The 17,806-nt window shown below is 40.1% G+C and overlaps 1 protein-coding gene across 11 annotated transcripts in view; it reads right to left on the bottom strand.

Annotated features, from left to right (window-relative positions):
* The window catches only part of nrxn3b (neurexin 3b), a 314,465-nt gene that overhangs the window by 233,560 nt on the left and 63,099 nt on the right, over positions 1-17,806 (bottom strand). For 10 of the 11 annotated variants that reach the window (XM_063496537.1, XM_063496541.1, XM_063496540.1 and 7 more), the window contains exons 5-7: positions 4,904-5,205; positions 3,464-3,487; positions 1,682-1,843 (exon numbers count right to left, since the gene is read on the bottom strand). In XM_063496537.1, coding sequence (XP_063352607.1) covers positions 1,682-1,843; positions 3,464-3,487; positions 4,904-5,205 — 488 coding nt within the window. The remainder of the gene's footprint in view (positions 1-1,681; positions 1,844-3,463; positions 3,488-4,903; positions 5,206-17,806) is intronic. The other variant, XM_063496538.1, reaches the window with a different exon arrangement.

Raw genomic sequence — 17,806 nt, forward strand, 5'->3', positions numbered from 1 at the left:
CCTCTGGTGGAAAAACTGGGAAATGTCAACATTTTTAACACGTTTGAAGGGTGTTTCTCCTGTCCTCTCTTTATTGTTTTAATTTTCATGCATCTGCCATTAGAAACAGTAATACCAATAGATACAATAATAAAATACCAGCTAATAGTTACCTCTTATTGAAATACTGCATGTTATGGCAAACCACAGATACACAGATAACAATCCAAAATACTAACGCACCAGGAAATGGCTAATATTGGCCTATAAATCAGCCCTGTCGACATTTTGCACATGTTTGATTCAGCACAGTCGTTATGGCAGATGTTTTTCCTAATGCAACCCTCACGTTCATCTAGGCTAGGGACCGACACTGGGAATGTGTCTCTTTCATGTCTAAGATGAAGAGTGTGTTAACCACTACACCGTGGAGCCACAATTAGCATTTTATGTACAGTGGGGGAAATAATTATTTGACTCCCTGCTAGAATTTGTAAGTTTTCTCACTTTCACTCATTCACAAATAAGTGAACAGTCACTAATTTCTATGGCAGCTTTATTTTAATGGAGAGAAACATAAGTATTATGTACGTAATTAGTATTGAGTATTTGATCCCCTATATCACAGCCAGAATTCAGGCTCCATATTGGCGCCCTCTGTCTCTCTCCATTAAAATGAAACTAGCATAAAAACGAGAGACTGTTCATTTATTTGTAAGTGAGCAAACTTGTAAATTCAGCAGGGGATTAAATAATTGTATCCCCCACTGAACGACTGCCTGCATCTTTTCAGTGCCACTGTTGTTATTCACGTTTTCAGCTTGCACTGGTGCTATAACTATGGCAACAGTTTTCAGGTAGCATTCCCATCGTGAGGAGTTGGTTTTCTGTAATTTCAACAGTTTAAAGCAGCAGCTTTAATGTTATCATATGAAAACAGAAAAAGATATTTTAAGTGTAGAAAAGTACAGCCTTCAAACAGAATAGTGTAACCGCCCAGTAAGAGCCCAGAAATACCTTTAAAAAAGCAATAAAATATAATTTATAATAAGAAGTATCATTATATAAAGACAAACTGAATCACAAGTAAAACGCGAAGGTTATTCCTGACGGTGCTGCTGAAGTGCAGAAATCAATGCAGACTTTTTTACAGCCATGAAGAGCCACCAGCCCGCACTTTATTATTATTATTACTGGCTGCAGGATAAGTAATGTTGAGCAGAATAAAAATAATGGGGTACTTTATATGTCTTTTGGTTCTAACAAACTCAAAGAGCCAGCAAATACATTCTAAATGTCCCAAAACAACAATGCGTTTTCGTATTTCATCATAAGCAAATATTTCTTTCAGATTGCCGCCTATTGGGAGGCGTTTTAGCAGCGCACTCAAGCTGATGCTGCAAATTACATGTGACAGAAGCAATTTTGGAATATTTTCTCACATACAAACTGCAGTAAGTGTTATGAATTAGATTAAGGGGGCGAATATTGAAAGTCTGATACTCCCTCTGCCAACTCAGCAGCTTTAATTGATAATGTAATTTTCTTTTTTCTTCTTCTCTTTCCTTTCAGGGCAAGTATAATGATTATTATTTTGTACACTTTGAAAACAACTGCGCAGATTGAGAGAGCGTGACCGTGAAGTACCAGCATGGTACGCTAATTGATAATGCACCTATTTTCCCATTCGAGCCCCTCCTACCTCTTTCAGACAGCCCATGAAATTGTTGCTAACTGGAGATCCAGGCAGGTCTGCAGTGCTGGGGCTCCCACCCACGTAGAAAAAATCATCGGACCCCAGCATGGTGTAGTCTTCCTGGGTGTAGCCAGTGGTGGTGAGGATCCCGTCGACGGAGATTGTGACCTGTTGAGGGGCAACACATAGCCAAAGCCAAGCTATTACACTCTGAGATTCTATGTTGCGGATACAACACACCTCCTTCCTTGGTCTGCATTCAAAACGAGCTATATGAACGTCTCCTAAGACTCCTGACGATAGGTTGGTTTTTCATTGAACCTTTGGATAAGACAGCGTTTTTTGATTTTGTTAATGGAATTTTTGCCATAGGATTCACAGGACAGGTAAAGAAAATATGGCAGAGGCATATTTTCTTTATCTTTGATGGGAGTAAGAGAATGGATTCTAGGTTTGGTTCTGAAACTTCAGGTTGGGGGAGGGTTAGTACAATGTTCAAACCAAGGACAAATTGATTCCACTTGTCTTAGGTTTCGGGATTTATCTGTAACTGCAGACACAGACATTTACAGTACACTATGTGACTGCACTTAAACACACAGACGTGCACACGCACGTCCTCACTTGTTCCACACGTTCTCTCTCACACCAACAATCTTCACATTCTCCCCTCTCTTGCAGACGACTACATGTATATACCCACGCACATGCAAAACAAAGGGAAGGCTTTTCACACCACGTCAATGTGCAAACCAAGGTCATCACTGTTAGAAGGCAAATTAAACACACTTAACTGGACATGTAAGGGGGGTAAGTGGATCAATGGTGCCATACAAAGCTGGAGCAAGCCACACAGGTTGCTGCGCTCATGCACAATCAAGACCAGAGCCCATATTCATATACACTCTCAGAATAGCTCATGCTGATCTTTGATCAGGTTTAGCTCAGGTGTCATGCTGTGCAGTGCCCGTGTCACTACACCAGACCAATAATCCTAGATCAGTTTGCTTATTCTTGGATATGTTACGCATATGGGCCCGGGGGCAAGGGTGATCGGAGTTAGTCAAAACACACGAAACGTCACGTTCACCAGCATGCTACAAAAACACACACGGGGAGGGCAAAGTGAATGAGAAGGTGATAGGTGGAAGGTGAGCGGATGAATTAGAGTGTTAGTGGTTATTCTGGGTGACACGTTTGTTATATGACTTTGGGTGGTGACAGGTCAATGAGGTGTGGGCATGCCATGCGTCACTGTGTGTTGGAAACAACTGTCAGAGCTCCCGCAATGAAGGTTAGGGGTTGCCATTTTTTGATAGTTTCTCTTTTAGGGCCCGTTGTCGAGGTCACCATCTTTGGGATTGTGGTAAGCTTCTGTCAGTTCTGGACGACAGTCCTCACAAAAAATGGGGACTTTTTGTGTAAAAAAAATAAAAATAAAAAGTAAGTTGCCCTGACAAAGGCAAAGAAGTCAATTATTTTTATTTGTCGTAAATCTGCAGTAATGTGGAAGAAACAAAGAGAAAAAAGTAAAAGCCAAAGTGAAAAAAAAACAGGATGGGGATTGTGGGGTAAAGAAGGAGGTTGTTGGCAGGTCAGGGAGGAAATTGAGAAGAAGCGAAGAAAGAATTGCCTGGTAATACAAACCCATCTCCTCATTTTTTGATAAGAGTGTCTAGGATGGAACTCAAAGAGAACGAATAAAAGAAGAGAGGGGGAGGGGACACACGGCAAACCCAAAAAAAAGACAATAAGAATGATATCTACCAGACAATGTAGTTTGTTTACCATAGCGTGTCCAATGCCTGATTGCTTTCCAGAAAAAGGGGAAGAAAGGAAATCAAAAGAATAGTGAACAAAAAAGGTTGTTAATAAGGATGGACAGAAAAGAAAAACCAAAACCAACGATGAGGAATTAGGATGTTAGTTAGTACATTAGTTGGTTAGATATTGGTTAGTAGTAAAAATGACTTATATCATGGATGAGTTAGTGTTACAGTGAATAAACACTGCGCGATTTGCCAGAGATCCGAGGCATCGTGCCATCCTAGCCAAATATTCGACACCAGAGTCCTACATGAAAACATCAACGAGGACCACAGAGAGGACTTTCACATCAAATTTGTGTAGGACGGCTTAAATCCCACAAATCTTGCAGTGTTTCTTTCGCCTGTAGTCTAACAAATTGTGCCTTTCAAAGAAGAAGAAAGAAAATGATAGAAAGACAGATCTGTTGAAAGAAAGAAAGAGAGAAAGCAAGCCAGCAGCCCTTGACTCTTAGCTTCTAACCTCTAAACTACGGGCTATCCTGTTGGGATTCTCAGCAACAACTATTTACTAACCTGTGGGACAAAAGCTTACTGTCAGGGAGGGTCAGAAAATCACCACTTACTTGTTCCGCTGCTCTGAGAGCAACACTAAAGGCTGTCTCACCTTGCCGACAAACCAAAGGTCGGCCGACACAATGAGCAAATGCACACGTGTCGCTACTACTACCTCCACTCTTTATATAGCTGCCTGTAGACAGATTTAATGTATGCACTTAACAGTAAGAAAAGCTAATTATAAATTACTATAATATGATAGGAAACAATACATGTCGCATTACTAATTCAGTTTATGCCATACAGATGTATCTCTGCCTTTAAAAAGCCTGACGATCATCTGTGCTATAAATACAGTGCTAATGGATGGCTGAAAGGCAAACACTGTGTCTGCCTTTAAAGTGGAAGTGTGTAGTCTACACAAGCATACGAACAGTTTCCCAAAGGAAAGCGATAGTGACAGTGCCTGATAGAAGTGTCATCTTAGAGGAATGTGAAGCAAAACAGAAATATCTGATAACTTTAATTTGACAACACAGGGAGCTCAAGTTCAATACGCCGCTAAACAGGAGAGAGGAAAACACCTAGAAAGACGGTACCTAGAATATGCTGCGGAACTGCTTTTCCATGTTCTTATTGACTAGTTGCTAAGAAAGAAAGAAATTAGACAATGACATTAAATTAAAATAAAAAATATCTCTGTAAAAGACAACTAAAAGTATAATGGCATCTGTCTTAATAATGTATCTGAATTGTAGCAATGGAATGACAACCAATCAGAACAAAGTGACATTCTTAATGCCAGCTCCCTCTCAAAAGCTCTCAGAAGCAGCTTATCTAAAGCAAAAACAACAAAACAAAACTGTGTCTCCAAACTCCGTCCATCGCCGTTACCCCCGATTACCTGTCTCAGGTTGCGTGTCACTTTGATGTCGTGCCAGCTGTTGTCATTGAATTTTCCATTGACCGGCTCGACGATGGCCTCAAAAGCGCCAGAACCTAGATTGATGACGAGTGAGACTGCCCCGTCTTTCAGTGCCAGGTTGACATAATCTGCGGATTTCCCCGTGTGCAGGAGGAGGCCGTTGCGCTGCCAGGTCTTGAAGGACAGCGTGATCTCGTCGCTGCTGCTCTGGATGGGGTTCTGTGACAGGTCATAGCAGAAGTACTCCGAGCCGCGGAAGGTGGCCACGTTCTCCTCCCTCGCTGAATGGGAAAGAGAAAAGAAGCAAAGTGTTACTTTCAGGGCGTTATGCATCTTCTGGCAGACGCCGAGGCTCGGCGTTAACGTCTAGCAGCTAAGCCGCCTGCTGCGGTGCCGTGCTATGATTCATCGCACTCTTCCACAAGACTACAGCCGGTCGTTACCGCATTTATTCTGCCGTTTGTTATAAAATCTCCTAAACATGAAACAAGCATGTGTGTTGTTTTCTTCATTCATTGTGAGTCAGCCTGAGTAAATAGGGAGCCGCTGCATGTTGCACAAAAGCTTCCATCAGGCAAGCACACACATACACAATGCACTTCTCACCGTAATTACAGCTATGATAATCCCATCATTCAGCTGAGATCATAAAATCCTATCTGTACGACCGTGGGTTTGGGTTTCGCGTACAGCCTCCAGACAGACAGGCTACTTATGATGGAACACTATTCCCCGCTAATGGTGCGCATAAATCAAACTTAGTCTGATTTTACAGTTTTATATCACTCGGCTGTTGCAAAGTGACTTCCTGAGCCCATTTTTTAAATCGACGCTAAAAGTAAGGTGAGACAGCTGGAGACGGAAAACGAGGAGGGCTGGAGGAGTGAGGGGAAAGGGAAAACTCTAGAAATCTGTTTTCCCAATTTCTCAGTGTAGCTTTCTGTGCTGCATGGTCAATGTAGGTCTGGGTGAATCTAATAGAGACACCCTCACTATCAGTTGTGTGTTAAGCTGGCAACAGCAACCTGCAGCGACTACATAATTCCTCCTCCGAAGGCGCACTGTTCAAGGTGTCACCTTTCAGAAATTTCAACCTCAAGAACAACATGAACCAAACCTACTAACTGCTCTGGCACTGCTGTGACGGTAACTACAATGCTACCTGCCAACAAAAGGCATTTCAATGTGTCATTTCATTTCCTCACTGTCCTGCGGTTTTTCCTTTATACTACTCACAAACAAGTCATGATGGACAAATGTGGAAGAAGAAAGCCGAGAAAGGAAAAGGGAGAGAGGGGGAGCACACGAGCGCTGCGAGCTTCAGTTTTGTTGTTTCGGATCAGGCAATATGTAAACATGAGGGAGCGGTGCTGAGAAGCTGGCAGAAAGGAGGGAAGGATGAGAATGACAATACTGAGATAGAAACAAATGAAAAAGGGGAGTGAGGCGTTGGGATGAAGGGGCGCTGATTCCGGTCGTGGGGAAATTCTCCCCTCGGCGTCAAACTCGTGTCTTTGCACTGCGCCGAGACAAGAGGAAATAGTATGGGAGGAAACAAAGGAACTGTGAAAGCCCTCATCCATGTGCCGGGGGAATAAATAGAAACCCATTATTACCACTGAGACAGCACAACACAGAGAGCTAAAAGAATATACATTGGAGGATCAAAAAAAAGCCCTCCTCCCATCTCTACTGATTTTATGCATCTCATCTTAGAAATTACACAAGCACTGACAGCGTGGAGAAGCTCGCCTGATTGTATATTCATGTAATATTGTTCTTCGCAAAAGCTTTATACTGTGCTGGGCATCAAAAACAAAACGATAGTGTTGTAATAACTGCAAGAAAAACAGACAGCGGCATGTCGCATCCAAAAGCTCCCCCCAGAAAGGGCTGTAATTTCTTTCAAAACACTTTCAGATTATTAATAAAATATTGATTTTTACATCCACAGCAATAAAATGGGAGCCTAGCCCCTCGCTCCGGTTGGCTTTATTGAACATTAACACTAGCATCAGAGAGAGCCAGTACTATATATTCTGTTAAAAAAAAAAAAAACCAGCTACACTGAGAGTGGGCCTTCTGTCACATCTTGCCCGAAGGCCTCTTGCATGGCAAACTGACAGCAAAAATGGTTAGAGGGCTGAATTTTCCCAACTGATTGAGACTCATAAAGTGCTGCGTCTTTCACTTTTCCAAATCAATTATCCTTGAAGTTGTTCTCACTTGAATACTAAGCAACCTTTCTACTGTATACACAGCAATGAACGCATTTAAACGAAGAACACTTGTGATTTGAAACCGAACACGGGAAGTACCTCTGTGTACAAGCTTTCTTTGTAGGCATGCAGCAGTGTTATCCTTTAGATCATCTCCAGACACCTGATCTAGTTTGCTCTCCCTTGACCTAAGGTAGAAAGGTTATTGTCATGGCAACATCCCTCTACTATACAGCACACTTTAATTAGGTTGGCTATCTCAGGAATGCTGCTCAAATTGCACAACAAGCCTAGAGAGACTGTTTCTTTGTACCTGTTGGACTATTATATAAGCACGACAGTAAAAGTGTACCAGGATGAAAAAACATCCACAATGATCAGTCATGGATTGGCCTCCCGAGAACCTGGACCTCAGCATTACTGATTATTAATGAGAGATCATCTTGGCAAAGAACAGGACAAAAGGCAACGAACGTGCAAAGAAGAGCTCTGAAATGTTTTTTAAGAATCCTGGAAAACTATTCTTGAAACCTATTTAAAGAAATTACAAGAAAGCTTGCCTATAATAAGTCAGGCTGTGTTGAACAATAAGGGTGATCATAACAAATATTGGACTTAGCTCATTAGAATCAGCTTTTTCTTTTCTTCCAATTATTTATTTCCATTTATCCCTAGTTTCAGTAAATCACTAAACTTTCTCATTTATTTTATTATTTTCCTAGTAATATATAAAGAAATGAGGGAAACTGAGGGGCCTTAGATGTATCATATTGACATAATGTTGCCAATTCCTAAACTTTTGGTCAACATTTTAATGTCAACCAAAATGTTTATCATGTTAATATCACTAACGACCAGAGATGGGCAATAACGCGTTACTTGTAATGCGTTACTGTAATCCGATTACTTTTTTCAAGTAACGAGTAAAGTAAGGGATTACTATTGCAAAAACGGTAATTAGATTACCGTTACTTTCCCGTAGGAACGCTGCGTTACTGCGTTACTAAAAACGTGATTTTTTTGTGAGAATGTCTCATGACAGTGACGTAAGCGAGTGCGACGTTCTTGGCAACAGCTGTGTGCAGATCAACAATGGATAATATATCGAGTGCGGGAGAGAGTATGAGCGTGCAGCGTTTAAAGCGTGGAAGCACTGACCTTACTTTGAGTTTGATTCCATAAAAAGTGACAAAAACATTAGTGTCCGTTGTGCGTGGGAAGAAAACTTCTTTTTACAGCGAAAAAAACTCCTAAACTTCCAAGCAAGCAGCGAGTGCTACGACGTAATGGGAAATTCACAGAGAAACTCGCGGATTCTTCAACTGACCGCTGCGGCACACCTGCACCAGGGCAAACCTCCGCCTGCCCCACTCCTGCTTTACAGGTGAAAATAGAGCAACAGAACGCTAGGATTTGATTTTATTTATTTTCTGCTGTGGTTTACTTGCATCTATTTGAAAGAGTGAGTGTAAACACAAAAAAATATTTTATTTTATGTGCTGGAATGTGCAGAAAATAGGTTTAAATGTTAAACAAATTCTTCCAGTCAGAGAATGTTGCATATAATTTAATTTTTGCTTGATGCATAAAGTTAAAAGACTAAAACTAATAAAACAAGTTTTAAAAAGAGACTTTTCCATTTGATTACATTTTGTATGATAGATTATGCAGAAAAAGTAGAATTGGGCTGAAAGATCTATTGCTTTATCGCCTATTCAGGTTGTAAATCGTGTTTTTAAAAAGTAACTAAGTAACTAAGTAATTAATTACTTTTGAAAAATAAGTAATCAGTAAAGTAATGGTATTACTTTTTGGGGGAAGTAATCAGTAATTAGTTACTGATTACATTTTTCAAGTAACTTGACCAACACTGCTAACGACTGATGGCAGGTAAAATGTAATCATGCTCATCATCAACTTTAATTTCTTTTTAATTTACATTATAAATGAATAATTATGGAGGCAGAAGTTTGAGGTTAAATGATCAGCCTGACCGACATGTGAATCCAGTAGGGTACAATGTTGTATATTAGGATCTAAAATTATTGTCAAAATATATGTACTGTGTCCCTTAAATGTCTCTTTTAAAATTAGAGGTCAACATTATTATTATACCAACAGTATTCTATGTTTATATCAAACCCAAGGTTTACAGGTTAGGTGTTGTGTTTCTTTTTAAAGCTAAACAAGTTTCTATATAGTTTGACTCTACAGCTAGCAAAAAAGATGAATGGAAATGGCTATATGTGTATGTCAAAGCTAGTTTATCATAAATTACACTGACAGTAAATTCCAAATAGAAGCTTACCGTACTATGATATGTTACAGCGTTATCTACAATGATGTAATTACAAAGTTTCTGTAGAGCTGTAAAAAGGCATCAATATAGCATTGTTGCTCTGAATAATAGAGAGTGCAAATTGATATGTATTATTTGTGCACTTCAGCAATACAAAGCTTGCGGTAAGTGTATACGGATCCATAAAAACCAGGGGAAATGTATTGCCTGTTGAGACATGTTCTGCACAGATCTGTGGCTTTCATATTGATCACATAGCGGGGTCATTTTCTCTTATTTTCGCCTTAGTCATCAATATTCCATTTGTGTGATGCCTGGTGTATGCACTGGGGGTTGGCGTTCGATTTCAAAATCCACTGGAAGCAATTAGCTCCTTCATTACCATCTCCCATTTTCTTCCGCTTCCTCTTGTCACACACGCGCTGAATTCTCTCCAGTCTGACCTCAAGGGTCTTATGAAACAACTGCCCACAACCTTCAGCCAACTCAGGATCGCTGTGAGACACCAAACTGCCCTTTATCCTTTGTTGGCAAAAAGACTTGGAACATATAAAAGGGAAACCAGATGATGTTAATCAGATTTGAGACTTTGTGATTGTGGCAAAAATCCTCACTTACAGTTGCAGAGCCACCAAACCCCCAAACCTCACAAGGAAGCGAGCTGGGTAGTAAGCATGACCACCAGTCCCAAGGACACTTTACTGGCAAAGTGAACAGGATGTGTGACACATCAAATACATGTTCGCACTGTGTTTTCAGATAAACAAGCCTGAAGATTGAAACTTAAACATAGAAGATTTAAGTATCTGCTACTAGCATTTGTGGGGTACTCTTAGGGATTATCCAAGGTTGCATCCACTTAAAAGAAAATGAAAATCATAAAAATCATTACCACTTTGTACCTCCTTCCCTAATATGTGAGAACAGGATCATTTGAAAACTGCTAAAAGACTACATTTAGCCCAAATTAGCCAAAAAACCCCAAACAATATGAACCATATGGTTTTCTACTGCTGTGCAAGGCTAATGCTAACTATGCGACTGTGCGGCTCTGGTTCAGTGGTGAGCCATCACATGTCAAATGAATTTGGAGCACCATGGGTGATGTCTCTCTTCAAAAGCACGCAGCACTGTCAGAAAGGCTTATGTTGGAGGGAGATTTGGTGGGAAATGTGTTCCATGCTAATGTTTTACCGGCCAATTATGACCGACGTACTCTTTGCAATAATTACATTCATTCAGAATACAAAAATGCAGTGAAAAAAGCAACACATGTGAGATTTCAGGGATTTATCTGCAAGACAAAAACTATACATAAAAATCATTTAGTGTGTCCTTTTCATGACAGCTTTAAAGATGCCACACGACATATCTAAGAGGTTAAACTGAACTGTCACCCTGACACTTCTTTTCTCATCTCGTATTTCATGTAACCTTGTGAAGCCGTGGCAGACGGCCTGTCTGAGACTGCCTTTGATGTCTGCGCTCACAGATTGAGAAAGGAAGACTGACAAAGAGCGAGACAAAGAGAGAGATAAACATAAACAGAAGTGACACAGCGGAAGCAAAAAGAGTCTAGGACAAAAGGATGTGAGAGATGGAAGCAGAGACTAGGATGGAAAAAAAAGAAAAAAGGAAGCAGAGATTGGAAGATGGAGAGAGCCAGAGCAGGAGAGTGAGACTGGCAGATGGAAGCAAGGAGAGACAGAGATGCTACCAATGGCTCTCCAGAGAAATAAAGTGACACTGTGTGTTAAGACTAGCAGTGAGGAGGTGTCCCTCCGGCTTGCGATTCTTCATTACTGCACCTGATAACACATCACCAAATCCCCGTCTCTCCTTACCTCCTTTAACCTCTCAGAAAACACAAATAACTCTGCCAATCCAACACTTTCCACGATACCTTTTACACTCGGAAGATCATCCCTGCAAAAGTACAGTCCCCAATGAATGGCTTGTTTAAATTAGTATCTAAGATCTCCCACTGCAAAAAAAAAAAAAAAAAAAAACGTTTCATTTAGAGTTTCAAAACCATCATTACTTATACAGTAGTACATGCTCATTTTACTGCAATATTTACCACGTACATGAATAAAATAAACCCCTCTCAACTTCAAAATGCTTCACGCAATAGAAACTGCTGAAGGGAGAAACGAGGCAGACTTAAAAGAATGCAACATCCTGACTGTGAGAGCATGTGGCTCATTATTGGTAGGAAGGCAAGTAATGCACATGGAAGGGCAGCAGAGCAAACAGCTTCCTTTTTATATGACACTTAAGCGGGAACACCTTATTATTCTCAGTGGACGGGCAATTTCATTATCACAAACTGCCAGGAGAGCAAGCTCGAGATGATATTGGTGTTTCTCTTTATTGGCTGGTGATATGCATACTAAACCCTTTAAACTACTTGTAGAGACTCATGTAAGAATAAAGTCATGTGTGTATCGATGGTTTGGCTGTCTAAAAGTCCAGTACTTTAGCGGTCAATGCCAAGGGCTATTTCAATTATTTACCCTCAAGGTCCTGTAGCAGGGGTGGGGGAATTCCAGGCCTCAAGGGCCGGTGTCCTGCAGGTTGTAGATGTGTCCTTGATCCAACACAGCTGATTTAAATGGCTAAATTAAGTTCTGCAGAGGCCTGGTAATGAACTAATCATTTGATTCAGGTGTGAGAATCTAAAACCTGCAGGACACCGGCCCTTGAGGCCTGGAGTTACTCACCCCTGTTCTATAGTGTCTGCATGAGAGTGCAAATTCCATTTGTCGGACATGTTGTTCTTGATTATTTTTATGAAAATAATAAAGCATAAAAATAACAGCAGATTATCTATCATACTTTACAAATGATGATGATAAAATACACAGGACACATGGGCGAGGCCTTAGTCTTATGTGCTTAAACACCCACATGCCTTTAATTAGTAGCAGCAAAACTACTTTATATTTTACCACTATACTATACCACTTCACTTATTGCATGTGAGCTAGATTTAGCATTTCCTATTTTAATAATATACATGCAAACTTTCTCTGTAGTACTTCCGGAAGCACTAATGTTTGATTAATAGTGCTGCATTAAATCTATGACATAGAGCTAAAGCTATGACGAGCACCTTACCAGAAATGTAACTTAACGTTGCAGTGACACTGAAGTCAACCATAATCAGACTGTTTGGTAATATGGTCCATAAACACAGCATTAGCATTAATGCTGTGTTTATGGACCATATTATTGATTGGCAAAAGCATAAAGCCTTTATTGAAAAAAATCCAATAGGTTGTAATTGTACAGAATCTAGTTTGATTATTACACTATGAAGTAGTGAGCGTTCTGGAGTTTTTTCTTTTACTAGCCATGGACAGTATACTGCTTTTCAGTAAAAGTAACAACTAACTTCAAAGTTTATTAGTGCCAACATCAACAGCTCAGTTTCACTTATGATGGCCGAGCAGCGCAGACACAAGAGGGCATATGTAGAAATGCACGCAACAACGATGCAGGGATTCAACATAGTTGTATAAATTATGCTTAAAGGGCCAAAGGGCAACTGAAAAAGTTCTAAATTAGATGATAAACATAATGTAGCATTACCAGATATAGAGAAGTTTTTTTTCCCCTCAGGATTCAGTAAAGTCAAAAAAGCAGCACTAGGAGGAGAGGGAATATGGCACTGAAATTAATCACATGCACACACATACTGTGTCGTTTTGTGTCTTCTGAATTTATAATGACTTAATTGTTAACAATGACTAAAAATGACTCTCATGCCCACAAAGGGGTGAGTTATTCAAGCGTGACATTTAAAAATGCTACTTCTCCCATGGACTTTGATATGATACCATGTGAGAATGACATACAGCTACTCTTCAAGCAACTGCAGAAAAAACACAGAGCTGCCGTCTTCAGTGAAATGGGCAAAAGAAGAATGTGAAGGATTTCACTTTTGTACTGTGTGTCCAAAGGAAAAGGATCTGAAAATGTTTGGACAGATAAATTTTATTGTTTAATTTATCTGCATTAGTTTAGACGTGGCCAGAGGCTTCTTTCCAGCTACCGATTGAAACAGTCACTGTCACCTTCAATGTGTTTTTCTACGTCTGCGTGTGTGTGTGTATGTGTGTGTGTGTGTGAAGCTCCTTATTGGCTCCTGATGGTGAAGTCTCCATGGAGTGAGCGATGAGGTTTGGAATGACAGCCGGGGGGATGGTGCGAATGGTGGGAGTGAACGATGGAGGGATGGAGGGTGTCTGAAGAATAGGGGCAGGCGCCTGAGGTCCAATCCCATCAACTGAGGCAATTGTGCGGAGCGAATGCTGGAGCGAGGAGGTGGAGGTTGAAGATGAGCTTGCAAAGGGGAGAGAGGGAGAAATCCTGCATTCCCATTATTAAGTACCACTACGAGTCTGTGATAGTATACAATAAAGAGTAGAAATCTCAGAACATGGCGCCCCCTTTAACGCTGGCTTTCCAAAGTTAAATGTCGGCATTACCTGGCTAAAATCACGGGGAAGTCTTATGTACTGATAAGAGTTGATTGACTTTGTTAAATGCAATTTAAATTTAAATTTAAAAAAAGTAAGTAAAACATGACTCTGTTCTACTGAAGGATTTAGTGCAAAGCAGTAAATAGTGGCCTCTGTAAACAATATATCAATGTCAATGCTTTACTAAGATAGCTACATTAACTGTTAGTTAGCACTATTTTTCTTAATTCCTGTGCAGAACATTCAATAGATGTGCTGCACATTTAACCTTTTGCTAATTTTCAACTTTTGTACCTTGTTGTGCCGAGTGTGACAGCATAATGCAATTATAACGTGCATACAGAGCATAACAAACTGTGCTAGTTATTGAGAAACTGAACAGAAATTGCAAACGGTGGAAACCTTAGTCAAACCAAAACAAAAAAAGAAAGACACCTGAGCCATGCTTATGACTTTAAATGTGCAATATGCATTCAAAGTCCTGACATCCTGACACAGTTTGAGGTTTTACATTTAGATGATGTCATTACCTCTTTACTTGTGTGTTTTTAGCATCTGGTTAATACTGTCACATACTGACTGAATCATTATGCACTGCAGGTACGGCGCACAGGTTTTTTGTTTTTTTTAATGTCTATAAGTGTGTGTTATGATATTATGGCGTCATCTGCAGTCGCTATTATTCCTTTAACAATCAAACAATCTTTGACAGAGTGTCTCTCCAATGTCGACTCTTGCATCAGCCTGACAGCTGCCATCCTGAACCAAAATGGAAAGTGACGGCAGTGAGCATTGCATTGGTTTCATATTCTCCCCTGCTCTGCATGGCAGCGTCTTTATAAACTTTCACCACTCTGCATCTGTGTTGGTTTGACATATGTTTTATATGCTACATGTACCGTAAAAATTAGGTGGGGTTTTCTGCTTGGGATTAAAACTGTTGGATATAAATAGAGTAAAAGGACTACAATCCATCCTTCACTTAGATTATTTGACATTCAGCTTATTTTAAAGATTTGTAGACTGTAAGAACGTCTTGATTTTCTTATGAATGTTTCACAGCAAACACATTTGATAAGTCAATAGGTCGCTATTTCAATTCCAACCAGAGACACAAACGCCCTTTGGGGTTGTGTCAGGAAGAGTATCTGGCATAAAACGCTGCCAAATCAAAAAATGTGGAGCTATCACTATGGCCATCCTCTGTGATGAGGGAGCAGCTAAAAGTAGCTTCTTGTCTATAAGCCATCATCTATGCCAGAAGCCTGATATTAGTGAAAAAGCCCAGTACCAATAATTAGGCAATATGTAGGGGAATCCCTAGTTAACACATACTTTATTCTAAGTCCACTCAAACCCTTTTATATTAAAATCAAATGGCTTTGCTACATAAAAGAGCAAAGCCATTGCTCCTCTGTGTAGGGGTTGTTGTTCGCTCATGAGAATCACCACTCAGACAAATGTGAGCAAACATGCAGAATGTCTGAAGCTGGAATTCAGAGGTCCTCAATGTGATCGAAGTAAGAACTTCAGCACGTCCATCCACTGTTGTGACAATGAAAGAATCCTTTAGATTGTGCACACATGGCAGTATCGCTAACTCTTACAGATTTCTACCACGCTTTACACGTCATCCAATCAGATTAGGCTCTTGTCTCATTTCCATATCCATCTGCGGCTCAGTATTCAGTAGCCTGTTTCATATCCCCCAAGTTCTGCAGCCTAGTTTTAGTTGGTGATATAGTTCAATTTTGTGAATTCATTATACATATTTAATTTGTTAGTAAATGTCAATAATCATTTATGTTTTTTATCATGACATTTTTATCTTTACAAACTAAAGTTTAGCCAAAACTAAAAGCTGTCCGTTATCTAATTTGATGTAAGGATTTTTTATGTGAAATGCTGGTTGATCAAAATTGAGTGTTTTTTCTTTCATGTCATTAATATAATGCTTTTTCTTTTGTATTGTCATCAGATTAAAATTGAATTCAATTTAAAATGAGTAATAAAAGCATACTGGAATCACTGTATGTACACTATAGACTGAGCCCTAGTACACAAACTCATAATAAGCTGTCCTTCAGTAATTTGTGTAGTCGGTGAAATGTCACTTTGGATTGAGAAGTCCTCAGCGTGTGTCTTTGTGCATGTGTGTCTACTCATCATGTTTATATCTAAGCAGAGACTTGCTCCATGGAGCAGGACTGCGGGAAGGCAAGGCCTTCCCTGGAGCCTGTCAGTCATCCAGAGTGGCGTTGCCTTATTGGCTATTATCTTTCCTGTCAGAAGCCTGGCTGTGTCTCCACCTCACCACATCAGTCTCTGTCAGTTTCCAACCTGCCTGTGGATAGAGCCACGGAGCATGAAGCTGCATGCTACTCTTATCATTAGTTTTACTGCCACCTCACAGTTTCAACTCCAAACCCAAATGTCACCTCTTATTTTGAGGCTTTTGCTAATAAAATCATTTGACTTGTTTAACAAGTGGAACAGCTACGTAGATATTCTGAGCGCTACTATTTAAAATGACACAGCTGCGGCATGCCGTTTTGCTCCTGTCCACATGCAGGAGAACCTCGATTAATTAAGTGAATTCACACTGCAGCGACACATACAGTACATGTCACCAGCCGCACCTGAATCATTTTTACATCACAGGAATGGCAGTTAGCAGTTACACATTAGACTTTTAAGGACAAAGAAGTTATTTTCATTCAAGAGAGTCAACACTTGCAAAATGGTACTCATTCAAATTAAAAGAGAACAAAAAAAAAAATCACACCGCAAGTTAATTTTGATTTACGAGGACATTCATGGATTCCTCAGTATGTTTACTGCTTATATTGACACAGTTTCTAAATTTGCAATGCCACATGGGAAATCTGTGGGCCCACATCAAAATTCACACTTGTAATTACAGCAACACTGTGCGCTTAATGTGAAGGCTTTTTTCTGCAGTTCCTCCTTACCGAACATCCCATATGCATGCGAGTCAACATGTGCAGTTGCGATAACGTGACACGCTGATTAAAGATTGCACAGCATACGCAATTAGAAAAGTAGATTTGTGTAGATCTTACCGCTGCTGTTGGAATGACATGCTAATTAAGCAAACAGACGTTTGATGAACTGTCATAGTTGGCATTTATACATGAAATTACATTATAAAAAGAATCAGCTATAAAGAAACTAACTGGGTGGTGCTTTTAAGATCTTTGTCTGTGCTCTTATTTTAAACATGACATGACGCACAGATCTGAAGCAGCATTGGGAACCAGAAACAGCAGAGACAGCTCCCGGTCATTGCATTTGTTCCTTTAAAAAAAAAAAAAAAAAAAAACTAAACAGTTTTTAAATAACATATTAAATTGTTTAATATAGCATTAATGCAATTCCTGGATGAAACTGATGAGAGCAGGAGAGAGGCAAAGTCCCTCTACAGCACTTGAAACAGATTAGCACACATTCCTAGTCGAAGCTGAGGCCATCTAATATTTATTACCTCTATAACTTACTCTCCTGTGTACTGCCAGAACATTTAGCTGCACGCAGGGAGGCGAGGGGTTAAAAGGGGAACAGCGGTGCCATAAAAGGGACAATGAAATAAACATGACTCACTGTGAAAGAGCCCTCAAAGCCAATATAATTTGGATGGCGGGGAAGAGCAAGGTGCCAAAGGTGGTTAATGACAAGCGCCCACCTCAGGCTCGATCTGTGACCTAATCTCAACAGCCAATCGCATTGAATGGTGCTTTAAGAAGGCGGTGAAACAGCAATTTGGTTACACGCAGACATTCGGATATTTAGTTCAAGCCGAACCATGAAACACGGGCTGCAAGATAACTAAGAAGTATATCCCTTCTCATTTACAAAT

This window comes from Pelmatolapia mariae, linkage group LG15 (genome assembly GCF_036321145.2).
Source record: "Pelmatolapia mariae isolate MD_Pm_ZW linkage group LG15, Pm_UMD_F_2, whole genome shotgun sequence".
Classification (NCBI taxonomy): domain Eukaryota; kingdom Metazoa; phylum Chordata; class Actinopteri; order Cichliformes; family Cichlidae; genus Pelmatolapia; species Pelmatolapia mariae.